The following is a 25,893-nucleotide window of genomic DNA, read 5'->3' as shown; positions in this document are numbered from 1 at the left end:
GTTTAATCTGTGGGCCAGAGCAATTGTGATGGGTAAACCTAACCACCCCAATTTAGTACGGTTCGAAGATCGCAGGCACCAGATGACCTACTACTTCATTGGTTAGATTAAGATATGTTGATCTTTGCCCTGGATTTAGAGGGGAACAACAAGGGCAACGAGCAACAAGATTGACGAAGAAGCCGCGTTTTGCGCGCGTGGTTCCCTCAAAAAATTTCCCTTAACCTGACGATCAAGGCGATCACGGCAATTAGACAAATCTTGCCCAAGTCTGTTGCGTTTCTCATCTGTTGCCGGCTGAAGCACGTTCTTCTTGGTCGCTCACGCGTTTCGGCAGCACGAACGCCCGCGTTTCAGTGATCTTCCTTCTCTTATCCCTTCTCCGGGGAGTTTCGCGCGCCCAGACGCCACGCAACGAACGTGTGTTCCCCCAAGGCAGCAGGCCTGTCTACCCCACTGGCCGCCCGCCCGCCTGCCCGCGCTGTGAACCAGACGGGCGGCTCGCGGGAACGAGTTTGAGAACGGACAAAACTCGACATCATCCATCATTATCAGGTATTGGCGGAAGTCGCATTACAACAACCCAAAACGATGGCGCGTCATACGTCACATGCTATGACCGCGAATCCATCATTTATTCTTCATTTTTCGTAACAATACATATATGATCGGCATCACCTCCTCAATCGGCCGTTGTAGCAGGTGAAGTTAGCCTGCCTGCCTACAACCAACAGTTGGCCTGTGTGTGTAAGTATGTGTGCTTTTGCCCGGTGCGATGATGCGTTAACGTGCATACATGCGGCAGCGGTAACGCGGGCGTGTTATGCTGCAGTGTGCGCATAGGACAAGGAACAGGATCTCTCGTCACCGCCATGGGAAGCTTGCTTTTTTTCGTGCCGTTCAAGTTCTTGCCTATGTCGCTAGCGCTTCCAGCCTCTTGACCATAGTAAAAATAGTCCTACAGTAGTAGTATTACTACAGGTATATCCACTGCGGATGGAGGTGTATGAAGGCATGCTTACCTAACTATGAGTGAGTCCACTAAGGAGCGACAACTCTATTACGTTGAAGTCTATATCTCTCAAACAAACAGGTTCTGTTTATACCTGACGTAGCTATATTTATCGCCACATTATATGCTTGGATAGTAGCAGGAAATAGTTGCGAGCCTGATTGACTGACTGGCTCGAATGTCTGTCTGTAAATAGCCACATGTACTTCTAGTACCTACCCTTGAGTTCGCCAAACCCACTCTCCCACATGCAAAACCCTCGGAGAGACGGCACCTCCATCACCAAGCCCTTCTTTCACTGCCGGCCAGTCGTCTCGTAGCGAGCAAGGCAGAGTAGCGGACCCAGGTAAAAAAACGTGGCAGTATCGAAGACAGGCACACACAAGCACACACACATCCCTTGAACGACTGGGCAACTAGAACCGCGTTTTCATTTTCATTGGATGACTCGCTTCCCCCGTATCTGTCTTGGCAACGGCGAGACGGATGGCAAAAGGACCTATAGAACGGCTTGATATTAAAGACCTCCGCACATTTTTTACTTTTTCTTCACCCTCTCTCCATGCGGATGCTGTGCAGGTGGTGCGTGTGGGCGCAAGCCCCCAAATGTCCACCAATTGTCGGGAAACCGTTGCGATGCTTTGCTTCTTTTGGCCGTGGTGGTTTGTTCTGCTGTTCTTCCCCTTGAAATGCATGCGTAGTGTATCGTACGTAGTATCCACTCGACGGAGGAGATTCCAACGACCAAGCTTCTCATCACCGTTGATGGTGGGGGCAGAGGGGATGGGAGGAGGAGGGGAAACAAGGGGAAGGAGGAGGGAGGTGTGCGCCGGCGTGGCAACGACGTTGTGGTTCTTTCTGCTTCCTTCTTTCTCTTACCTCTGCTACGGTAGCCAGCCCTTCCAAGACCTGATGCCCGATGGTTGCGGGTAAAGATGGCGACAGGCGGATAGAGCCTGGAGACGAGACTGTGGCGGCCTCACTATGGATTGTACGGCGTACAGAATATCGTTGGGTCCAGACCATAAGGCATGGTCAGGCCGATCTGCAGAGAGGCCCTTCGTTGGCCCCTCGGCGGCAGTTTTCCTGATGCAGAATGTCGATGCAGCCAGCCGGAGCCGCCCACGGGCCTCACAGTATGCATCGGAGCTGGGAGCTTGTATCTATCTACATACCTTCTATCGCCATCGCCGCCGGATGCCATTCCCGTTGAATGTCTCGTCTCGCTTGTTACTCGTCGTGACTTGTGCTTGTTACTCTACTTGCCTAAGTAGTTTACGTCGAGTCAGTGCATTTGTTACAATACCAGACCTCTATTAAGGTTGTGGGACCTCGGCGCAAAGGGCATCCTGTGGTTGCGCTCACTCGCTCGCTCGAAGGCCCCCACGTTACCTCGCGATCTTGGCCGGCTTGGGCTCTTATGTCCGGGGCTCGCATGAAGATGTTGGGTCGACGCATGAACGACAAACAAACGGACATGCGTATAACAATCTATTCACGACTGACATAGCCCGACAGGAAGGGGAAGGAGGATACTGCCAACTGCAGATGCCAGAAAGGCTGACGTCGTGCTCTCATCAATCGGCAACAAGGCAGCTTCACTCATCCGGCTGATGAGAAAGTTGTAACGGCCTTGCATCATAATCATCATCATCCCATCCGTCCTTGTCTCCTAGGGGCTATCTACCGGCCAAGTATCAATCATTACGTCGGTTGTGAGTTAGTCAAACAGCTACCAAGGCCAATTGTGACACCGCATGTGGCATGATACAGTACAAAAGGCCTTAAGCTTAAGTGAGCGCCTAGCAGCGACGAACGACGAGCCATCATCGTTGAAACCTCTACCATGCCATATAGCGGCCGATCATATACGGTCGGAGCAAAGATCTGTGGCCGATTTGCTTTCGAAACAATGTTCAGACCAAAAGGCGTCGAAACACGACACGGCCCCCGGGCAGGAGGTTTGGCCCCTCCTCGAACCGGCTTTGTTCGTTCATCAAGTCGATGGTACCTCATCCTGAAACCCTCCGCCACAGGCTCCCTGGCGTCTCCCAGCAATACGACACTATTGCGATAGTGGCCGCCACGCCATGCACCAGCTTCAGCTATGTTAGTTCAATAGGGTCGTTACCAAGGGGAGGGTAAGGTAGGTAGGTGCTTCAGGACAAGGACCAGCTCTGTTGCTACTGACCAGGCACTTCTCCCTAGAAGCCTTCTAGCTTTCGGATGTCAAACTCGCAACTGATTCATGCCTCACACACACGCTGCAACTGCCAAACTGCAGCAGCACGTATTACATAACCTGCATTTGGGTTACAGTAGCTCTCAACCTCTCACTCTGACACGTCCTCCGCCAAACGAAACCTTTCCGTTGGGTTCGGTCAGACCCGTGCCCGTCAATGCAAAGCGTTTCCTGTTCCTGAAGATCTTTTTGATTAATTGACGCTGCAATGCATAATAAACTGCTACCTTATGTACAGTAACCTGCTTCGCTTGCATTGATTGCATTCGCAAACCAGGCTGGGATATCGAAATATTGCCATAGAAGGTCTCGTTTTTTAATTGAAACCGCAACCCACCGTCTGGACTTTTTCCCAGAGTGACGGGACGCTATGGGGCCCGCGTTGTCGTTGCCAGGTCAGGTCAGGTCAGGTCAGGTCACAGCACAGTGTGCCATGGTTGCAGTACTTGACTGTCCCTACGCCCATCTTGTGGTGCGTATGCAAGCCATCCATGTAGCACGCAGCGCGAGCCGCCGATGACAATATCGACAGCTAAACACAACCAGAGAGACTTGTAGGTCCTGCTGCTGCCCGTTCTTGATGGCATCCACCAAGGGTCCCTAGCCAAACCGACTCTTCCCGCAATCGTACCATATTCCTGTCAAATTATGTCTGTCCGGGGGACCCCAAGACGCACAAGGACAAGGCGCGCATTACTGTGTCACACCTATCGCCAACTACTGGGGTCCGTCCGTGACCCAAAATCCTTTCTCGCAGCGCCACTAACGCTGTGAAAAGTCGGGAAAGAAAAAGAGAGAGAGGAAAATACAGTAATGAGAGAAAGCGAGCGGCGCTGGCGCTAAGGAGATTGTTAGCGAACCCCGAACAAGGATCTCACTGTTGCCAAGTTCCGTTGCTTGCAAATTGGGGGCTCTTGGGGGTTGCGGTGAAGCTGCCCTACACGCACGCGGTAAGGGGGTTACAGTACTCTCGACTCTAATCACCATCCCGGCCTTTTAACCCCGGATTGCTTGATTGGCTCAGGTCGACGATGCGCCCTTTTTCTCTCTCCCGCTTGCTCCTTTGGGAAAGCTGTCGGATATTAGCTGGGCACGTGTTCTTGTGCCTGGCTGACTGTTGCTGCAGCTTGCTCTCGTATCTCCAGCTCGTGTGGCCCCGTTCTTCAAGGGCTGGTGATAAAGCTCGATATTGCAATCAGTTTCCCGTGCTGGCAATATAGTGGGCGGAGGATCCTCCGAGCTGTAGATCCGCCTTGGATCTTGACTCGTGCTAATATAGTTAGCAGCAGTATTCGAAGAGCTCTTGCTCAAATCCACAAGGCGCTATAATTACCTTTGGGCCCTCATACTGCTCTGTTCATTGGGATAGCCCCAAAGTGGGAATACTACAAGTGGGAAAGATATCGATAGCCCTTGTAGTAATCACAGTAAGGGCCTAACTACATATGCCAAGCTAATCAGTAGCTTATTCCTCCGGGCTTAGCAAGGAACCCCATTCCACAGGGCCGGGGTCGCGCTACGATCTCGAGTTTGTCCTTGCTCCTTGCTAGCAGAGGTCTCTCCTCCCCACATGGTGCCCTGAGCCGGGTTTCTTCTAGATGGCTAATGGATATCTTACTTAGCCCCGTGGCTGGTGCCCGTACCGTGCCGTGCCTATGGAACACCCGACCAGATATAGCCGTGATGAAAGGGGTCGCCGAACGACCGGACCGAGCGGTGAGCAACTAGCGGGAGGGTATATAATAAACTAGAAAGCTTCTAGCCCCGTGTCCGCCACACGCACGAGAGGCGGGAAGGGGGGTTGGCTGCTAGCGTACATTATAAGATGAGAAGGGGTCCTTTATTGGAAAATTTCTTCACCGTGCCGGTTTGCAAGCAATATATATCAAGCAGACTTTCGGATCCGGAGCGGGCTATGTACTGCACTACCTGGTGCTGCATGATAAACTGCCCACACGGAGCCTCAACTGTTGGGAGGGACTACCTTGGATCGCAACGGGCTCTAGTAGCAGAGGAGATTGGAAGACCACCAGATGGCCCCGGTCGACGTTGCGGAACGGGTTTGTTTCCTAGCGAGCAGAGATGAGACGGGAGCGCCCACGTGCGTGCTGCAATATATGCCCGACAAGAGTTCGAGAGACCGGCTCCGCTACTGCTACAGACGTGACGGACCTCGCTTAGACAGTAGGTCCCGTACGGAGCCTCACTTGTGGACGGGACTGCCCTGAGAAGGGGGACAGGGTGAGATGGGATTATTCGATGTCTTCTCGAAGATGGGGAATCGGGAAAATGCCATTCACTTAGCTGGGTAGCAGCTATCTCGGCCGTAGCTGGATCGAGTCCACTATACTCGGGAACACTGGCGGCCTTTTGTATATTCCGACGTGGGTGATTGTTAGCCTGCTCCGATAGTACGTCGGGGCCGAAGTTTAGTTAAGAGTGATACGGCTTCTTGTTGCTCGTTCGCCTTATTTTCTCTTCTGCTCAGGAGGGAGAGGGAGAGATAATGACGAAACGAACCCAAGGCAGCCAGCCGCATTAACTGTTCTGTAGCAGGTTTCATGAACCTCGTCTGCCGGCATGCTTGGTCCCTGTGAGTTTGCACACTTTGAGGTAGCGAGAATGTTTAGTTGCATGTTCAATCTATGTCTGCGAGTTCACGGTATGTGCTGTGAGTTGGGGGACACTATCATCTTTCCAGATGTGATTCCAACAGGGGTTTGCCCACCCAGAAGGGAGCCAAGCGAGACTTCGGAAGCAGAGGTGGTCAACTCAGCACCATTTGATCAGCTAGGTGACACTTGAGATAGGGGCTGTCAATTTCTCTTCTGTAGCTACTAGTGACCGGTAAAATCCTACTCCATGGTTGTATGCATTACCTGTGGTGAAACCTGTGAAGATCTAACAGGCGAGTTGCCCGTAAAAGAGCGTTGGGCATGTAACAAAGACAAAGGGGGAAGAGGCACCTGTAGAGGCTTCCACGCCTAAGATATCAATAACAGAGATAATACGCCAGATTGAACAGAAGTCTTCCAGGCACCAACTGCAACCACTTGTGGCCGCGCGAAGGTCCCTCTCCCTTTTCTACCCCATTACTCCTTACTCCAGACTCCGGATCTAAACCCGTACACCTGGTTCTCACTATGATGCATTACAAGTAGCAACGTCTCTCACGCCAACCAGGCTCTGGTCACCTTCCAATATCTCTTTCCACAGGCACGGATGGGGGGTCCGGAAGGGGGTGAGTGGGCTGTATGTGAATGGCATTCGAATACCGAAATCTCCCTCGTTGATTGGTTCAATATCTCACACGGGTAGTCGCATTCGCAAGTGTGTAAAGACCCCATCTTCCATTACCGACAGCAGTTATGGAAGGATGATAAGGAACCCCAATTAGGAAAGATATGGACGAACATTAAAGTATTTATAGATATCATAGATATCGAGAGAAGCGATTGATAGGGGCTGAGTGTGACAACACAAGCTTTACGTCTCCCTAGCCTGGACGCGAAGAGATACACATGATGAGGACTTCAGTTCGCCAGCAAGCTATCCATACCTAAAGACCTGGCTATATGGTATGGGATACGGGTGCCCGTCCTCTTACATGCCACTCAATCACATGGGCCATACCTGAATGGCCTGTCCTACCTTGTTCTCTCGTTGAACAAAACCCCCCGGCATCAGGTGTTGTGGCCTACTAACTCACCTGCTACCTTAGGTGCGCAAAACAGGCAGCCAGATAAGGCACTTGGGTTTAGGCGGACATAAAGGGGGATTCGCCTTTACCTCGCTTTTCGATCACTCGGCTGCTAGGTAGTCGACATTCTGCGTATGTACCCTTAGAAGCCCATCCTTACGACCTATCGCTCACCCATCATCAACGCCTACCACCATGTCCAGCCTTCCATTACGAGTTGGTAGCCGGTTTCTCCATCCTCCTCCATCATCGTGGCTAGCTTGATGTGTACCAGCATCACCCCCTATCCACTGGCCCTTTCCAGGTAAAGAGGGCAATCAGGCGTAGTGTCACTCCAACGGGCGATATGGCCTCACTAGGAACCCCCTATGCAACCTACTCACATGGCTCCCGGCGGACAGCTAAAGAGGAGGGCACCGGGATATCAAGAAACACGTCTTCGAAGGAGGAGTGATCTTACGGAGCTCAGTAACATGGGCGCCGATGATCAGATCCAGTTAGTGCATGGCCTCCACCGTATGTAGATGGATACCATATCACGACTACTTCCTACTCTCAAGAGCGGCAGTTGTCTGGCTGCAGTTTGCCATCGAATCTGGGTCTGGCGCATTGGTTTGGCCTGATGAGCCCCATCGCTTTCGTTCCTTGTCTGTCCCGACGGGAAATCACTCCATCGCCCGTCGCCATTGATGGAAAGGCTCCTTGGCGCGCGCGAGAGAGAGTGTGTAAAGGACTTGATACTCAATTATAGAGTTCCAACGAAGAGTCAGCCGAAGCGATGGGTCTGTATGTATGCATGTGTACAAGGGACCTCCTTTTCGGGATGAAGGAACGGGTCGATCGACGGTCCCGGCATCGGTCACGCAGACTACTGGTTATCATTGTCGGAGTCGGCGCATTCGCCGATTGGGAGAAATAGGCTCTGGACATAAAAATCCCGGGTCGATCCGAAAAAAAAAAAAGATTTCTCGCGATTCGTACATTACACCAGGGAATGAAATGACTGGTCTTGTGCCTGTAAAGGTCTCCGGACTTGTGGTGCGGACGTTACAAAGACATGGCTTATCTAGTGAAGAAGAATATCCGTCTGCTGGGGAAATCATACGAGAATGTTTCAAGGCAGGCTCTACCTCGCCCCCAAAGAGAGTGGCGAAGAAAAAGATAAAGAGGGAGAGAGAAAGAGAGTGAGAACGAGCCGGACAATGTCATAGACCCAAGTCGGTTACTGCCTCAACGCCGTACTAATACCCCTATTCGAATAATCTTCGATGGCTGCCAGAAGAAGCATACATACATATATCTGTCTAAGTATATATTCCATCCCGAAATTACCAGTCCCCACTCAAGAGAAAACCATCGTTCCTTATTATCACCGCTGCATGACCCGTTGCAAACCGACCGTTAGAGCCCCTTGGGATAATCTACCGAGAGAAGATCCAGACCCCCAACAGGGTGCAGCGGCATGAGGAATCACATTGCCTTTTCAAACGAAGGGAATCAACCGAAACACGCAAGATATATAGAGATAAGAAAGAACAAAAACAAACAAACACACCCACGCATCGATAGTCTACCGAACCGGCCCCAGTAGAACGGGCCGGAAGAACAACACAAAGGTTCTAACATACGACCACGGGGCGCGTGGCGCGTGGCGCAAAGCTTAATTCCTTTCTTCTTCTTCCCTTTCCTTTTCACCCAGAAATAGTTCTTGGCTAACCTTGGATTCCGGAAGAGCCTTCCCGCGCGAGGTCTCACTTCTTCGCTACTTCGACAAAGTGGCGAAGGAACCCGAGGCAGTGGAGCATTGTGCGTGAATCGACAGTTCAGCCACGATTTTGGATGGGTCCAGTCTGGAAAACCGTGTATCCAGAATCGAGATCCTTGGGCTCTAGGACATTTGCAGGCTCGAGCAAGTACAGGTTGAACGACACCTTTGTCACGAGCGTTGAGGACAGGAGAGAACCGAGTCCCGAGAGAATTCCAATAGCCAAGCATCAAGTAAACATAGATCACAGAAAAGCTCTATCTTTCAAAAGACAAATGCATAGTAGACTGAAATAACTTATGTAAGTATTCTAAATCATTAAGGATTGTGAACCCTAGGGTATATATGTAATGTACAACTCCGCAAAATGTCCAATAGAAGTCGGTGAAGAAAACAAAATCAGTCTAGCTCAATTGAGCCAGCTTAACACCGAGAGGCTCGGGTTGCTCGAGGATGATGCCTGGTCCGGCCACAATGGTATCCTTGGTAGGGGCGCCGGGCGTGTCGGCGATGACCGTGGCAATAACACCCTTCTGCTCGAATTTGGCGGGGATAGTAACATTGATGCTCTTCTTGGGCCAGTCGCAGGTGTCGATGGGGACGGTAATGTTTTTGAGGCCGTGGAAGAAGACGGCGTAGTACTGCTTGCCGGGCACAAACTTGGGCTGGTTCTTGGGGTCGGAGAAAGCGAGGTCGATGGTCGCGCCGGGCACGAACGATGTCGTGTTCTTGCTGGCGCTGAGCGCTGGCAGACGCTGGTTCGGATAGGGGTACTCAGGGTTCTCCTTGGGGCAGCTGCCCGCTACCACGAGGTTGCTGGTGCTGCCGAGAACCTCGTTGGCGTAGGGGAAGACTGTGTCCGATGGGCCGCCCAGGGGGTTCACCTTCCAAATGTCCATCAATGCCCAAACCTCGTGGCGTGTCTCCGTCTCGGCGATGGTAAGCATGGCACCCTTCGCTTTATCGAGCTTGACTTGCTGCACAAGGCCAGTGAGGAAAGCCATGCTGGAGATTTCCAAGACTGTGCCGAGAGCGAGAAAGGAGACGGGATCGTAGTAAGGGAAATGGTATTTGCAGGCTCCCGGCTTGATAGAAGTCTCGGAGATCTGGTTCTGGAATATACGGAGATGACCAGCTTCGTTGTTCCGAATCTCCTTGACGCGCTGGTAGGTGGTGTTGGGCATTCCGGCCGCGATGAACGATGTCTCGTTGAACATTTCGACAGCCTGTTGGTAGAAGTTGAAGATGATCCACTCGGCCGCTAACAGGTTCTGCCAGACTTGGTCGTCGACCCCGGGAGGCCCCTTCTTCGTAGGTAGGACGGGATCTGTCAGGTTTCCAGGCCATGTCGGTGCCTTGCCCCAGTAGGTGTTGAATATCGGGTCCTGGCCTGGAACGGGCCCATAGGCAGGGTCAGCCAGCTTCTGCGCTTCAAAGAAAGCTGCTCTCCTGTGGGTGTAGACAGGCTTGGAGAGGGCGACGGCGCCCAAGGCAGCCAGGGCACATGCGCGTAGGAAGTCTTTTACACCCATTGTCAGCGAACTGCACTAGAAAGAGTATGAGCAGGGGAAAAGAGACGTTTTCAATGGCTAGAATGGCTGTGCTCAGGGAAATCAGTACCGTTTTGATCGGCAGGGACATATCTTATATATTTGAGACAAATCGCAGTGGACAGAGCCTGCACGACACGACGCGTATCGAGCCACAACATATTTGAATGGCCAAGCCGGCGAACCGATACTCAAAGATTGATCGAGTCGCCAGATGATCTCATGTGTCCATGAGCCAAGGCTATGTGGCGCATAGCTTTGAGCCGACAGTATCACCGATGTAAAATCGAACTGCAGGCTTCCATGAGTGAGATGGCTGAGATGGCATAGTTCGAGGCTAACGCCGTGGTGCATGACGGGAACTGTTGATAGGCCGCCAGGCCGCATAGACCGAACCAGGTCATTGGATACTTTTGCAGGTTAGCATGGGCGCGACAGGCCGACATTGCGGAAGTCCTGGGATGGCAGGCTTGGGCCGGGACGGTACGTAGACGGCCAGACATGCAGCCCGCGCTCAAGGAAGTTTAAATCCGCCACAATCATCACACTATTGTGTTATGAGGGCGTGGCAGTGTTGTTGATGTGTGTGGACCTATTCAGGGGCGACGAGTTCGGCATACGCATCATTCCTCAGCTGTCCCTGCTTACCTGGTGAGCAGCGTGCTGGAAGCTCCGATGAAATGGTGCTGAAGTCTCACTTGTAGGACGCACCAGAGGCATCGGTATCCATGACGTTCCTTTCAAATTGAGTCTATTATGCTTTGAGAGTATTTCGCGGCCGAGTCCTCAGCTTCTTCGCCATGGGTGGGTTTGAATCCGGGGTCCAATCGGATGTGGCCTTAGAGCGTGTGTATTGTTATCATCAAAGATGTCCCAGTATAGCGGCTGGGCAGAATGAAGATCGACATTAATCTTGGAAACGGGTCATATCCACGGAAAGTCATATCACCCGTTCGCAGCTGCCGTCTATTTATTCATAGATTCGAGCAGCTATCTCTTGGCTTCCAGTCCCGTCCTGCAAAGGTAAATGCGCTGTGGCCACTAGGATTCAAGCCAGAGATCGTATGGGCCTCAACACGAAGTTTTTGATATTCGCAGAGATCTCCTTGTAGACGAGCCGAGGTATGGAGTCGGATGGGAGTTCAACAAAGGAAGAAAAGAAGAAAATAAGAAAAGAAAGTACCGCCCAATCAAAAAGGCCCTTTCTTTCCTTTTGCCCAAGCCCGTCCGAAGCAATTTTCGGAAGACCAACTGCCGGGCCGTGGCGTGGCTTGCTGTAGAAGAGAGTGCCACCATCGCGTGCCAGGCCGCGATTGCGTCCAGAAACGAGCTAGCAGCTGCAATCACGATTACATCATGACTGGTCCTTTGCGCTGAATTGGGGGAAAGAAGGCGTTCAGGTGTGTCTACCCAGAAGGTAGACTGCTGATGAGGCTTTTGTACGCAAAGGGCCCTTTCGACGGAAGGCGCCACGGGAAGCGAATGGCGCCCGCCTTCCACGCGAATGGATGCCCCCAACTAGGCAAAACGGTCGCCTCGTCCCGCTTGATGTCGTGATGTAGAGCCGTTCCAGTTCCAGGCAAGGCGCGTAGGTTCTAACCGATCTGCATCAATGCACTGGTCATCACTTTGATCGGCGCTTCCTGAGCTATAATCCGGTGGAAGTCCACGTATATCCTCATTGGAGAATCCCTTCGACCGTCGGGGCTTGGCTGATCGGTCACGAAAGCTTGTTGGAATAGATAGCGCAGGCTGACGTGAGAGCGGGATGCTAGGAAATGAGGTCTGCGGCGCGTGCGACGAGGGCGAAATTGAGCATGCATCTAACATGTATTGATGGATGCATGTTGGGGTTCAAGCATGGTGGGCACCAGACACTTGGAGCTTCAATCACATCAAAATGTGTTGTTCAAGCAGCTGACTAGGTACGGACCTTAAACATCATGTAGGTAAGAATTGGAACGCATTCGCATCTCTCGCACTAACCTCTTTTACAGACATGCACCACAGACAGGGATGAACCGATTCGGTATATGCAGACCGACGAGGCAACATGACAAGACCGCAATTGAACACGCATCGTCCGGAAGGCCAAGAGGCAGACTGGCCCATTGCCATGGCCGCATCCGTGACTGGCCGCCCGGTTGCCGTTCCGGCGCCCGTCTTGGCCTTTTTAATCCGACAAGTCGGCTCTCTTCCTCGTCCCACATGCCGCCGTGCGTGCACGTCTCAACGTCCATCAGTGCAGGTAACATCGTGGTGGGCTAGGGGATTTCTAGTAAATCGCCCGGATGCCTCCTAACTGCACACATCGTCGTTCTCTTTTCCTCGGGCCGCCATCCTCATGCTTGCGACACGACAGAGCCTACTCTCACCAGGGGTTGGGCATCATATACCTCTCCTATGGTCTTCCGCCAGGTGGTCACATGTCCTACAATTTTTCCCAACAGACCCTCAGTATGAGCTGTTCTTGTATGTTACCTGCAGGAATAGCCTTCTGTGAGAATCGGACTAACGCTGGGGGCATGGTCAACGTCAGCCGCTACACAAGCGGGCCCGCTCCAGCATCGTAACATGTCGAATGCCGGCTTCTTGTTCCGAGACTCGAAAGGACCGAATTGTGTGGTAGGGGATTGGGCCCATCTTGCCAATGCGATTTCCGTGTAAATCCTGTCGACTCAACAGGAGCGAGCCTCCTTGGAGGGAAACGCCCCCATCGTGATTAATAAGAAAAGGGTGGGCAATCTGAACTGTGCACTGCTAGTTGAGGACCCTCCTGACGTCAAGAGTCTAGACTGCTCCGTCACTCCCGCCCACTGCCAGCAATCCTACGTAACAGCAAACCTAAGAAACCGGCAAATAAGTAGGTATGATGATTTCGATATCGATATAAAGCTCGACTCTGCGATTTCTTGATCGTTTTCCATAGATATTAGTTTATTTTATTGACGTTTTAATTGATACACAGTTCTACGCCATCCCCTCACACTCAAGAACTAGTTGTTTCGTACAAGACTTCATCTAATAATTATACACCAAGACACCGCAGTAAAACTATCATCATGGCAGGTAACGCCTCAGGGTTGGACGTGAAGAAGGTAAGCACCGATCTCATCGGCCTTGTATGAACCATGCTTACCGTTATAACAGTTGGGGATGTTTGGAGTAGGGAGCATGGGCGCGATGATGTCGCTATTGTACGCCGAACATGGCGCCGAGGTGCATTTCTTCGACCCGAGTAAGTCCCTTCCTAGCAACCGCGCCATCGTGTTACCAAGAAAAGGGGAACTCCGTTGGTGCTAACCATATACACCCAGGCGAGGAGAACATGAAGGCGTTGGCAAAGCAAGCCAAGGACATCAAAATGGACAGGATGGTGGTGCCGGAGAAGAGCTACGAGGCCGTCTGCAAGGCGATAGAAACCAAGGGCGAGCCCAAGGTCTTCGTCTTCAGCACGCCGCACGGCGGCCCCGCGGACAAGTGCGTCGAGGGACTGAAGCCCTACCTCAACAAGGGCGACATCATCGTCGACTGCGGCAACGAGCACTGGATCAACACGGAGCGGCGACAGAAGGACCTCCAGCCCAAGGGCATCCACTACATCGGCTGCGGCGTCTCGGGCGGCTACCAGGCCGCCCGCGCGGGGCCCTCGATGTCCCCCGGCGGCAAGCCCGAGGCGCTTAAGCAGATGATGCCCTTCTTCAAGAAGGTGGCGGCCAAGGACCGGCAGGGACGCCCGTGCGTCGCGCCCGTCGGCCCCGGCGGCAGCGGCCACTACGTCAAGATGGTCCACAACGGCATCGAGCAGGGCATGATGTCAGTGCTGGCCGAGGCGTGGCTAATGATGTCGCGCGGTCTGGGCATGAACAACGACGAGATCCGCGACGTCTTCAAGGCGTGGAACAAGGAGGGCCCGCTCTCGGGCTGCTTCCTTGTCGCCATCGGCGTCGACGTCCAGAGCGCCAAGGGCAAGGACGGCAAGTACGTGCTCGACTCGGTGCGCGACAAGGTCGTCCAGGACGTGGACGAGGAGGAAGGCACAGGCACCTGGACGTGCGAGCAGGCCGTCTCGCTGCACGTGCCCGCATCCTCCATCATGGCGGCCTACCTCTTCCGCTGCGCGTCCGCGGACCTGGGCCGGCGGCAGAAGAACAAGAAGTCGGCGGGCGGCGGCATCGAGCCGAAGAAGCTGTCGGTCGAGTCGAAGCCGAAGTTCCTCGAGCAGCTGCACATGGCGACGTACTTCTGCTTCCTGACGTGCTTCGCGCAGGGGCTGGACCTGATCCGGGCCAAGGACAGGAAGCAAGGCTGGGGCCTCGACTACCGCAACATCCTGCAGCTCTGGCGCGGCGGCTGCATCATCCGGGCCGAGCACATCACCGACATCGTGCTGGACCGGGCGTACGCGCGCCCCGACCACGACGTCGACGACGTCATTGGCAACCCCGAGGTCGCGCGCGAGCTGACGCAGCACTACCCGGCGCTCAAGAGCGTCGTGCTCAAGACGCTCGAGGCCGACGGCTTCGCGCCCAGCATGAGCCAGTGCCTCGAGTACTACAAGTACGAGACCTCGACCGCGCTGCCCACGCAGTTCATGGAGGCGCAGCTCGACTACTTCGGCCAGCACATGTACGACCGCCAGGACGACCCCGTGGGCGGCCCGACCAAGGGCCAGCACCACCACGAGTGGAAGCCGGCGAAGGGGTCGTCGGACAGGAAATAAATCAGCAACGGGATACGGAACCAGTATAATATTTTGGGGGCACGTTTTTGTCTTTTTATATCCATCATGGTGTATGGCGTAACTTATACCTAGTACATGGGCTACTGAAATAATCTGTCTACTATATTAATCCATTGGTTGCCGTGAACTAAACATGGAAATACATCACTCCTCAGTGAGATAGTCTGTGATACCATTCTCATTTCTTTTACCAACCATTCAGCACGAAGATATTCTTGCAAATTCGATATCTGTTGATGTGGGTAGCACTGGAATGGAGTCTACTCGTGACAGTTGGTGATGATATCGGCGGGTGGAGGCTAGAAGTGTTGTTGATTTTGTTGGATGAGCATCCATGGCACGCATTGATTCACGACGACTGGTCTCGCCGCCACGTTGATCGAACGCAGCACACGAAACCTCTCATCTCGGAAACCCACCATTGACTCTAACGTGGATGGCAAACGAAACTGTGGCGGCTGCACTGCACCCGTACATCGGCCCGCAACCATCTCCGGCTTCTCCACAGTGCCTTCGGCTGGGTCTTATTCCCGGTGGCTACTTGCGGCCACTTTGTTTGATCGCACCTACCCTTGGAAGATGCGGATGCGGATGCGGATGCGGATGCGGATGCGGACTCTCGGTGCCCTTGGATGAGTCGATATGCCGAAAGGAAGCATATGCGGTGAAGTTGATACTACGTACAGCCGAGCCGAAGAGGGGCCAGCCAACCCGCCAGGTCACCTGAAGAGGATGAAGCTGGAGAGGTTGAGGACCTCATCAATTTTGATAATACTACATTGATGATGTGCCATATGTGAGTTTCAGGTAATACGAAATCGTTGTTGTCTCCAGACAGCAAAGAAGGCTGACGATGCTACCTCTGCGAAACAACGCCATGCCACTTCATAGCTGTGTCCAGAGATATTACGTTTGCTATTGCTGTGTTGTTCAAAATCAGATTCGAGGCCAAGTCGACAAGAATCTTGCCCACCAATGTACAGACGGCCTCATGATATTCAAGAAGCCCTCCAATGGATCTTCTGGATGGACCACTTGTCAGCCAACACGGAAGTGCCGACGTAGAATAATAGGTAGGTTCCATTACGTTATTGCACCAGAACCCAACGCATGGCTACTGGGTTGAGCCTGCCACAGTTATGGAGCAGGCGAGAAGATTTTGCACCTGATGTGAGCACTATTGGATGGTAGCTTGGAGCTGATTTGAGAACATGCTTCCTGTGTTAGTGAACGTCCAGGAGGACGAGGAAGGCAGAGAGAGACACAGATGTCAGGTTTGGCTGGTTCGTTTGCAGCTTTGGAGGCAGAAAAGCGCTGTAGGTTCACACATCAAGTGGCAAGTACGTTACGTAGAATCAGCCAGATCAGTCACAACTACCAAATCAATCTTGAGATATTCCAGGAACAACGTGAAGCGCCACGTAAAGATGAGGTGAAAGTAAGGCAAGTGCCGTGTCAAGCAAGTGCCTAACCCTGGTTCCTACTTGCCTGAGCTTTTGCTTGATAGCGGGTACCTGCAGTAAAAATTCAATTTTGCTCAGGCAGCTTTGAAGTTTGGGCACCTTGAGGGCCAACATCCCCACCAAAAAATTGAATGAATGGGATTGGCTGATTCCCAGCACCTCTGGGCCCCACCCAGGCCATCTCCCACTCTATAAAAGGCTTCCCTCTCTCCCTTCCTTTCGATTTTCTTTTCTCTTTTTCTCTTCATGTCGACAATACTCTAAAGAATCATTTCTATAGTTTTTGTCCCAATCTCTGTTTTCTCCAAAACAGCTACAGATCCGACCCTGGTTGATGAGACCAATCCCTGCCACTCAAGAGTGAAGCCTTTTTCTCAAAAGGTGGTCGTTTACGACTGCTCCCACTTTCGCACTGTCCGCAAGGATGGCGGTCGTCTTCTCACGAAGCGGCTGTATAGAGAGTATTTGATGATCTCAACCCCGATTTGCTGCGGTCTGCCTTCGGGCGTGCGGCCGGGGTGGGTGGTGGTGGACGTCTGACAGGCGTTTTCTTTTTATCTTTTTCATTGCTTGCTGGGGTTCGCCCTCGGCCGCGAAGAAGAAGTCCATGCTGGTCTCCATGATGCCTCAATTCACTTGCAATCGTCCTGCTCGACGTCGTGCCTGCCTGCTCGCTGCCATACCAATCCTGTTGCTGCCGATGTCATCCGAGCCTGGAAACCTCGAAAATCTGACAATCGATGGAGATCTGCTGGTGTATCCATCGCAAGTAGAATTTTGCGAGTGCCTGCTGTCCAAGAAATTTCCGTTTTGCTCTTGCAAGGCCTGGAACCTTCACATGACCCATCACGTATCAAGTCATTTCACGAAAAATCTGCTAGATATTTGTATGCTACTTTTATGGCCTAGACAAGCCAACAATTCCTGCTCCCATGATCAACGTGACATCTACAGCGTGCTGGAAACCAGGCGAAATGCCATGTTACACACTTGCCCAAACTCAAACGGCAAGAAGTCCTGTCTTGTCGTTTCTACAAGGAGCGTACCGCTGAGATCACCAAGCTAACATGCAATTTCTTTTTCTAGGCCCAACACGTATTGTGTACGATTCATTTCAAATTTCATTTTCGCTAGCTAAGTAAAGTCATAACGTTATTTATATAAACGAGGGCCATCCATCTATCCCCAAGTTTTCATATCTATCTACAACGGTGGCAGCTCCTCGCGACAGATGGGACACTGCAGCCGGAACCGCATCCAGCCCTCGAGACATTCCGAGTGGAAGATGTGCCGGCACGGCGTCACCATGTAGACCCTCCTGGCGAAGACGCCCGCCACGCCTCCAACAGCGGCAGGATCTGCCTCGCCCGCCTTGACGACGGGGACCTCGAGGACCTCGCGACAGATGGCGCAGTCAATGACATGTATCTTCGTCGTATGCTTCCCGCCCGCGCCGCTGCCGCTGCTTCCATCTCCGCTATTGCTCTTCCTCCGCTCCAGCGAGGGACTCCCGGGCGCCGACACCGAAACGAGCCCAATGGGCAAGCCGCCGCTCTCGACGTTGTCCTCGCGCAGGATGGGGTGGTACTCCCAGGCCTCGGGCATCCAGTTCTTGGGCAGCCCGAAACGGGGACCCAACACGTTCTGCGCCACGAGAACCCAAATCTGGATCCAGAGCCAGCCGGCGAGAACGGTAAACGCGGTCCAGTCGGGCTCTGCGAATGCGAAGTTGTCCTGGGCCGTGTAGAAGTAGGAGATGGGCAGCAGCCGCAGCACGCTCTGGCCCACGACGAAGCGCCACGAGAAGGCGCGCCGGCAGTTGCGGTAGATGTTGCGGTAGATCTGGGGCACCCAGAGGGACAGGTAGGTGAAGGCGAGGAGGTTGAAGTAGGTTGTGCGGATATGCGGCCGCCAGGTGATCGCAGCAAGTGACAGGAATAGAATGCTGATACCAATCAGGATGAACCGGCCAAAAATGGTGCTCACTGTCGGACCTGCTGGCGGTGCGGGAGTTGGGTTAGCGGCGGTTGCAGGAGTAGGCAACCCGGCTGCCGTCGTGCCATTTGTGACCTCCTCTATCTCGGCGTCAATGTCCTGATCGGATGGGATGATGATGGGTGGTGATGGTGGCCTAGGGTTTGCGCGCCGAGCGGCAGTGGATAAAATAGTATTCGAGACAGCCGCTGTATTCGCATTTGGTGGTGTAGTTGTAGATGTATTAACAGGCGTCTCAGGGGGGTCTCGGTGTATTTGCGGCAGATGTGCGCTGCCTCTCTCTTTCCTGCCTCCTCCATTCGGGTTCTTGAACTTTGAATATCTCAACAAGAAAAGCGACAGACACTATCATAGCTAGGAATGAAGCAACTGTGACGACCAATGATGGCAGCATAGTGGTCGATGCCGACAAACTCCAAGCTGAGGACCCAAGAAAGGTGATGCCGTCCGCCAACAGCATTATGCTGGCGGTGTAGAAACTAACACGACCCAAGGTGGATGGTGTCGAGGTTTCTTTGATCTGCATCTTGAGCAGCTGTACCTGGCAAAAGATTACCAAAGCGAAGCCCAATAGCCACGTGCTCACGCTATGTAGCCAGAACTCCTGCTTCCATCCGATAAGGTGCAGCCCCTCTGCCGGCGTGAACTCCGGAGGACCCCTTGTCTCGATAAAGAAGGCGCAGTCGGGAGAATAGACAACGGCGGACATCTGAAGCTTGGGGTGACGCTGCTGGGGAGCTCCCCGGGGGAAACGAAGCTCGTATTCCAAATCCGCAATCGCCTTTGCCACGTTCTCCGGATCGGCAAGCGTGGGTTCGACCAGTAGTATGTCCTTGTCTGGCGGATGAATTTGTATGTAGACTACATACTCACAGTGCGGTGCTGGTGTCCAGCCTTCCCCTGGTGAGTCGATGCTAGCAGCCCAGGGGTTCGTGGGGTCGGCGAACGTGCGCTTTTCTTTCCTTTGTAGCACTTCGTCCAAAGTCCTGTTCAGCAGAGACTTGCTAGATTCGTAGAAGTCCTCCCGAGTTGTCAGATGCGGCAAGCCAAATATGCCCGCAAACTTCTCGCTTGTAGTCGTTAAGAGCAATGCTCCTTGCCGGGGCCAGTGCACACCATGCAGTCGCATGTCAAAGCTAGCGCCCGTGCCTTCATCGTCATCTATCGTGACCGTGGCCGAGACCTCGCGCGCAACCACCTCGTCCGGTAGCAGTCCTGTATGACGCGGCTTTTCCGGCTCGGTGCCCGCATCCTCTTCGTCTTCGATCCGTAGCATCATCGTCCCCTCGCTTCCCGTAGCGTTGCGGATCCAGTCGGCCTGCCGGCCCACCCAGTCGATGCCCGGCGTCATGGCCGTCAAGTTGTAGCTCCCATGCTCCCGGTACACCGAGGCGTTCCGCCGGACCCAGTGCCCCTTGACCACGCCCGAGACATTCTGCCACACGGGCGACTGGGACTCCGGGTCGCCGACGGCGTTGCGGCTCCAGTCCTCGCAGCGACTCTTGAACCGGCCCAGGTCGTCCCACGCGAGCCCGTCCTCCTTGCGGAACCCCGTCAGGTTGAGGTACCCGGCGGGGATCGTGATGTTGCTGTTTTCGTTCTCGGGATCGGGCGGCGGCGGCGGCGGGTCGTCGAGGTGTAGGTGGGGGGCGAAGGCGCCCCAGTCCGTCGAGTTCAGGACGCCGTGCGCATGGCGCTGGCGCGCGAGGCGGGCGCGGGTCAGGGAGGGGGCGGCGACGAAGCCAGGTCCGTTGTCAGGGCTCGTGGCGACCCAGAAGAGGAGGATGATGAGGAAGACAACGCGGGCATTGTCTTGCGGAGGAGGCATGGCCACACGGAGGGAGGGGGAAGTAGGAGGATCACCGGATAGTGGGCATCGTAGCTCCTCGAAATAAAGAAATAATAGGTGGTACCCCCGAGTCAGATAGGATCTGTGTAGTCGTAGTAGCAGCAGCAGCCCGTCCTGGGAGACAATAATCCAATACCTCTTGAGATTTAGTTATGTAGGCACGCACCCTCAACGATAAGTATAGAGTGGTTGAGTCGCGTGGTGTACACTGAAGTTTATTAATGATGCCTATTAGCTGCAGCTCAGTCAGTGAAGTCACCGGCTCGTCGGTGCACTTGCCCGAGCTAGGAACAGCCCCCGACCCACCCAATCTTCAGGGGTCTCGACAGCGGCTAACACTGAGCGCAACAGGGGTTTTAAGAGCAAGCAGCAGGCGCATTACGGAGCATTTCAGTTACAGATACAGCATCCGTTCGCGTCTTGGTTGTTCAATCAATCGTACACTCCTCCAATCAATGGTGCCCCGACACCTCAGCAAACCACCCACGACAACGACACGCGACCGCCTACGAAGCAAGCAAACATTGTACAACTGAAGACGAAGAACAAACCCCTACACTCGTTTAATCCGTCCAAGATCTCCCGCCGTGCGATTGCGCAAAGATGTCGTCCAACAAGAAGCCAGAGACCAACAACACGAGCGCCGCAAGCAGCCCCAACAAAGAGGGAACCGTACGTCACGACTTGCACAACTACGCAGTTTAGGAGTCATATACTTACGAATGCGACTGTACAGCCTTCCGATGAATTGACTGTAGTAGTCGAGGAGCTGCTCAATTCCCTCTCCAACAAGTTCGCCGGTGTCTCCAGCGAGATATTCGCAAAGAGTAGGCGCTCCCCACCTGCCCAACCAGACGAACGCTGCAATTATGGATTCTGATGCGTGTCATTATAGTGGACGAAATGTCGCGACGATTAGATAACCTCGAATCCGCTTTAAAAGCCAACCAAGCCAGCGATTCGGCCTCGTCATCAAAACCGTGAACCACACACTACACCCAATACAACGGACGGACCTGAAATAAGGGTATACACTACAAGAAGGCGGGCAACCATTGGGGCGTTGAGGAGTTTAGATCACGGACGGTTGTTTTGTGTGCGGTTAGAATGCGATATATATATGATTTTATTGTGTTGGCTATGTGTCAAGAATAGGCATTATGCCTAATGCATTTCTCGTCATCATCGTATCGTCAGAAGGGTCTGATCACTTCAGAAGTTTTTCAACCCTTGTTTACAACTCGTCCTTCTCACCAGTGACCTTCTCGGCCACATCCTTGAGGAACTGGCGCAGGACGTTGGTCTTGCTCTGGAGCTCATCCGCCTTAGCGGGGGCGAGACCTCCCTTCTTGAGGATACCATCCAGGCGGGCAAGCTCCTTGGCGACATAGGTGTCGCTCTTGGACAGCTTGTCAAAGACGCGGACGTAGTACTCGGCGTACTTGTACTGAGCATCCTTGGAGAGGCCAGCGGCGGCCTTCTTGGCCTCCTCGGTCGCGTCGGCCAGCGCAGCACCGCCAGCGGCGAACTTCATGGCGATTTCGTTCATGAGACCGATGGTACCAGCAGTGGCATCAAGGCCGCCGCCAACGACACGGTGGGTGCCGGTCTTCTCGTTGAGGAAAGCGACGAGATCGGCCTCGGTTCGGCCACCGTTGTAGGCCTCGCCATCCTTGGAGCCGGCGGGGAAGTACTTGATAGTCGGGTACGAGGTAACACCATACTCGGAAGCGGTAGCCTTGCTGTTCTCAGCCTCGGCATCAACCTTGGCAACAACAACGTTGGTCTCGAGGATGAAGTCCTCAGCAAGTGTCTCCCAGGTGGGAGCCAAGCTCTTGCAGTCTATCAACACAGTTAGCATACATGCCAGCAAGGGAAGCAGGAAATAGGGTTGCACGTACGACCGCACCAGGGGGCAGTGAAGGCAACAAGGACGTTCTTGTCGCTGCCAACGGTCTCCTTGAAAGTGGCATCCGTCAACATGTGGACCTGGCTGGGCATCTCCAACTTTCTCTTGGCCTTGACGCCAGTCTTGTCGGTGATGAACTTGGTCAAGCTGTCCAGATCACGTCCGCCATTGTAGTCCTCGGGCTTGTCGCTCTTTCCATCGAAGAACTTGAGAGTCGGGAAACCCTGGACACCAAATCGCTTGCCAAGGGACTTCTCGGCATCGGCGTCGACCTTGGCGATCTGAACATCCTTGGAGGCGGCAAAGACACCAGCCAGCTCTTCGTAGACGGGAGCGAGGTTCTTGCAGTGGCCGCACCACGGGGCGAAGAACTCGACCAGTGTGGGCTTGCCCGACTTCAGCACGACCTTGTCGAAGTTGTCGGGAATGAGGTCAAGGACAGCGGACTTGGCTGCCACGGCGGCAGCGAGGCCAGAGAGCACAAGGCTCTTGAGGAGGACCATTTTGATGGAAGAGTCACAAAAGGCCTATGAATTGATGTGTAAAAAGAAATCGGTCTAGGAAATCGCGATCAAGATGAAGAAAAACCACGTCTCATAAGGCGCGGGGTTCTGTCAGGAGATATATAGAAAAGAGCCGGCTCTGTTACAAATGCTGAGAAATGACCTGGAATGATGGCAGACCCTCCGGAGGCAAGCTGTCAACTTGCCGGGCCCAAGCTCCAAAGCTCTCAATGGATGACGACCGGCCCGTAGTAACGCTCTCAAGGTGGCGTTGCTCCAATTGAATGCTCGCAATCAAGCAAGTCCATTCAACCAAACGAGACCGGGGGGTTGGGGATGGATGCCACTGATAAGATAAGGCCCGTTGGATTGGAATATTGCACCGCCATAGGAAGGTATCTGCCATCCCGACTCTAGCCACAAGCTGGCCAAGCCCCACCACCTGCAATCAGCCCCCTTCCCGCAGAAGCACTGACCCAGACACTTGGCTTGGTGGCTTCCCACAACCCAATTTTGCAAAAAAGGCCATTTGCGCGAACATTTCGACTTTCCACTCCGATCTACAATCGACGACCGCCGCCCAACGCCAGACACCTCGCCAACCCGCAACCGTACCAATCCGCCCAGAGCAAGCTCAGTCTACGTGACCAGCTGCATCATCAACAAACCGCCATCATGTCTCACGAAACCGTCTGGAACTCTCGTCCCCGCACCTACGGCAAGGGCGCCCGTGCCTGGTACGTTTCCTGCTAGTCGAGGAGGAGGGTGATTTATGTCAAAAATTCGAGAACGGATTGGACGACGAGGGAATGGATTCATGGTCATAACGGAACCTATACTAACATGCCTTTCTTCACTATAGCCGTGTCTGCACCCACAAGGCTGGTCTGATCCGCAAGTACGGCCTCAACATCTGCCGTCAGTGCTTCCGTGAGAAGGCTGCCGACATTGGCTTCGTCAAGGTACGAATTAATCCACCCGAGCCGCGAGACACCAGCGCGCATTGTCCACCGGTGGCGTACGAGGAAAGAACATGTCGGAATACTAACATCCTGGACAGCACCGTTAAACAACCAACGAAGACCAACATGTCTTTACTCGTCCCATTCCATCATATCTCTTGCATCTAGTCATCTACGATACGAACAACGTTCGCGGATATGGAGTTGGTCGGTTTTTGATCTCGCAAGGGGAATAAAAAGGGCTCTACGGTTTCCCCTGCTGCATTCACCTCACACACTGGAGGGGGTTGGGCTTCGTGGAAAGGAATAGCCAGACTGCGTTAGAGTCAAAGCTAGTACACCACGACAATGCATATGGATTTTTGATGACAACCTACCATCATATGATTTTTTCTCGAGTCTCGAGCCGCGCTTGGTGGGAATGGCACATGTGAAAGACTAAGTGTCGGCCATGGCAGGAGGCATCTTGCTGAGGCTTCGTTATCGTTCCTCCTTGGGAGATTGATGAGGATGTTAACCCCAAAAGTCTTGACTCTCGTCACAATTGTGATACTGGCCATGGTCTGATCTGTGTGGTGACTGAACTCCGCATTCGACTTCCGAGTTACCACCCATGTGTTTAAAAGTGCATGCTTGGGATTGTGTGGCAGCCCCCTTATAATGCCGTCCTAATGCTGGGTAGGAGCTGATTGACAGTACGTATCTCCCGCTCTTCTACTATTTCCGAAGCGTCTAAGCCCCATTTCATTCTTCCAAACCCGGCTCAGTTCCGCAGTATCGACCCCTAACTACCTATATTTGAGTGAACGGGAGCAGCTACCACGCCTCTTAATGTACATATGCCATGAAAATATAATACACTATCCCCTTGACGAAAACACACATATAAGCTTTAAGACGTAATCAGCCTTTTTCATCCGTAATGCTCAGGATTACACGTTGCACGTTCTCGACGCGGGCGAAGCTACATGGTCCGCTCTCGAGATGGTCGATGAAGTCCGCGAGCGACATGTACTCCTCCCCGCAACCGCCGAGGTTTGGACAATGATATAGGGCTTGATGATCTGTAGCCGACGTCCATGGAATTAGTCAAATATCTATTCGCGCCTATACTGCAGCTATTTGTTCCCCGGCTAACAACGTACAGCAGCAAGAAGAAGGCGGGCAAGCACTTACGGGTTGAAGAGTGTAGGTGATTATTCAGCAAGTCCAGCGAGTAGAAGAGCCGATTACAGAGAGGACACTCGTATCTGTGTTGATGAGGGTTATAAGACCCCCGGTGGCCTCGTATGTGTAGTCAGGAGGCTTATTCGACTGTTCGTTGGCCTCGGACTCGTTTGACCCATCGTATTCGATCAGTTTCTTGGTGAGGATACCGTCTGTATCCTTGCGGCACATGTGCTTGTACATCGTGTCGCGGTTCACCCTGTCAGCCACCAGGCAGGACCCGGTCTCGAGGTGGTGGGTCATATCCCCGGCCGTGGCCCAGGGGCTCTTGCAGAATGGACACTTGACGTCCTGGCCCTGGTGTATTGGGGAGTTAAGATGCTATATTGGTGGATTTTGTTTCATGTCAAATCGTCATCCTGGATATCAGTTGGGGAGAGAGGGTCGCTGGTGACTGACCTGCATCAACTTTTCGTGGTTCATGAACTCGGTGTTGCACTCCGCACACCAGTAGTGATCCTCGTGTTGGTGCTCGATCACCATTGTTTCAGTTGGCCAGGTCATCCCACACCAATCGCAGTCGAACCTGAAGTGGTCAAAATCGATCATGTGGTTGACTCGTGCCAACTCGATCTCGAAGGTGCGGGAGCATGTATCGCACTCGAATTCGGGCCGCTCATGCTCGGTTGACTCGACATGGTTGTCCCGGTCCCAATAGTTATTAAAAGATTCCGGGCATGTACCGCACTTGTATTCGGCGCGGAAGCCCATGCTGGCAAGCGATCAAGTGTTTCTGATGGTTGTGGGAGAACAATAAGGAGCAGAAGACGACGACGTTTAGGATGGTGTTCTAATTTCGAGATACCGATCCCGCCCGCGAGTAATTCGAATATAAGCTCGAGTTACTGGGGGTTTGGGTAGAGCTAAATATTCAGTACAAAGTTCAGGTGTTACCTGAGTACTTGTCGGGTTTGTTGTTGGCTTGAGGCAGTTTTGTCATCTCTTCATCTCCTCAAGTACAACAAAATGCAT

General features: G+C 53.2%; 7 protein-coding genes across 7 annotated transcripts; 3 read left to right on the top strand and 4 right to left on the bottom strand.

The window, feature by feature from the left end:
- Nucleotides 1–9,123: 9,123 nt before the first annotated feature.
- PG997_013816 (uncharacterized protein) lies at nucleotides 9,124–10,251 on the bottom strand (the record flags this gene model as incomplete). The annotated part of the gene is made up of 1 exon (XM_066818130.1): nucleotides 9,124–10,251. One exon carries the CDS (start codon nucleotides 10,249–10,251, stop codon nucleotides 9,124–9,126), a length of 1,128 nt encoding a protein of 375 aa, XP_066663822.1.
- Nucleotides 10,252–13,331: 3,080 nt separating this feature from the next.
- Nucleotides 13,332–14,992, top strand: PG997_013815 (6-phosphogluconate dehydrogenase; the record flags this gene model as incomplete). The annotated part of the gene is made up of 3 exons (XM_066818129.1): nucleotides 13,332–13,367; nucleotides 13,420–13,507; nucleotides 13,587–14,992. 3 exons carry the CDS (start codon nucleotides 13,332–13,334, stop codon nucleotides 14,990–14,992), a joined length of 1,530 nt encoding a protein of 509 aa, XP_066663821.1.
- Nucleotides 14,993–17,679: 2,687 nt separating this feature from the next.
- PG997_013814 (uncharacterized protein) lies at nucleotides 17,680–20,299 on the bottom strand (the record flags this gene model as incomplete). The annotated part of the gene is made up of 2 exons (XM_066818128.1): nucleotides 17,680–18,757; nucleotides 18,816–20,299. The coding sequence occupies 2 exons, from the start codon at nucleotides 20,297–20,299 to the stop codon at nucleotides 17,680–17,682; spliced, it is 2,562 nt and encodes an 853-aa protein (XP_066663820.1).
- A 727-nt stretch (nucleotides 20,300–21,026) lies between these two features.
- PG997_013813 (uncharacterized protein) lies at nucleotides 21,027–21,304 on the top strand (the record flags this gene model as incomplete). Its single annotated transcript, XM_066818127.1, has 2 exons — nucleotides 21,027–21,147; nucleotides 21,216–21,304. Coding segments are annotated over 2 exons (210 nt in total), but the record flags the coding sequence as incomplete, so codon positions are not given.
- Nucleotides 21,305–21,554: 250 nt separating this feature from the next.
- PG997_013812 (Protein disulfide-isomerase erp38) lies at nucleotides 21,555–22,732 on the bottom strand (the record flags this gene model as incomplete). The annotated part of the gene is made up of 2 exons (XM_066818126.1): nucleotides 21,555–22,162; nucleotides 22,222–22,732. 2 exons carry the CDS (start codon nucleotides 22,730–22,732, stop codon nucleotides 21,555–21,557), a joined length of 1,119 nt encoding a protein of 372 aa, XP_066663818.1.
- A 609-nt stretch (nucleotides 22,733–23,341) lies between these two features.
- PG997_013811 (40S ribosomal protein uS14) lies at nucleotides 23,342–23,890 on the top strand. Its single transcript, XM_066818125.1, has 3 exons — nucleotides 23,342–23,469; nucleotides 23,595–23,694; nucleotides 23,793–23,890. Exons 1-3 carry the CDS (start codon nucleotides 23,408–23,410, stop codon nucleotides 23,799–23,801), a joined length of 171 nt encoding a protein of 56 aa, XP_066663817.1. The 5' UTR covers nucleotides 23,342–23,407; the 3' UTR covers nucleotides 23,802–23,890.
- Nucleotides 23,891–24,894: 1,004 nt separating this feature from the next.
- PG997_013810 (uncharacterized protein) lies at nucleotides 24,895–25,632 on the bottom strand (the record flags this gene model as incomplete). The annotated part of the gene is made up of 2 exons (XM_066818124.1): nucleotides 24,895–25,242; nucleotides 25,321–25,632. 2 exons carry the CDS (start codon nucleotides 25,630–25,632, stop codon nucleotides 24,895–24,897), a joined length of 660 nt encoding a protein of 219 aa, XP_066663816.1.
- Nucleotides 25,633–25,893: the final 261 nt, after the last annotated feature.

This window comes from Apiospora hydei (assembly GCF_038363865.1).
Source record: "Apiospora hydei strain CBS 114990 chromosome Unknown utg000009l_segment0_segment0, whole genome shotgun sequence".
Lineage (NCBI taxonomy): Eukaryota > Fungi > Ascomycota > Sordariomycetes > Amphisphaeriales > Apiosporaceae > Apiospora > Apiospora hydei.
The sequence above is the reverse complement of the archived record's forward strand: the minus strand, read 5'-3'. Positions and strand labels throughout refer to the sequence as shown.

Bases quoted from the DNA above. Each gene is read 5' to 3' on its own strand.
- PG997_013811 (XM_066818125.1), top strand. From the start codon at position 23,408: ATGTCTCACGAAACCGTCTGGAACTCTCGTCCCCGCACCTACGGCAAG. The intron at 23,470-23,594 runs GTACGTTTCCTG...TCTTCACTATAG, and splicing joins GGCAAGGGCGCCCGTGCCTG to CCGTGTCTGCACCCACAAGG.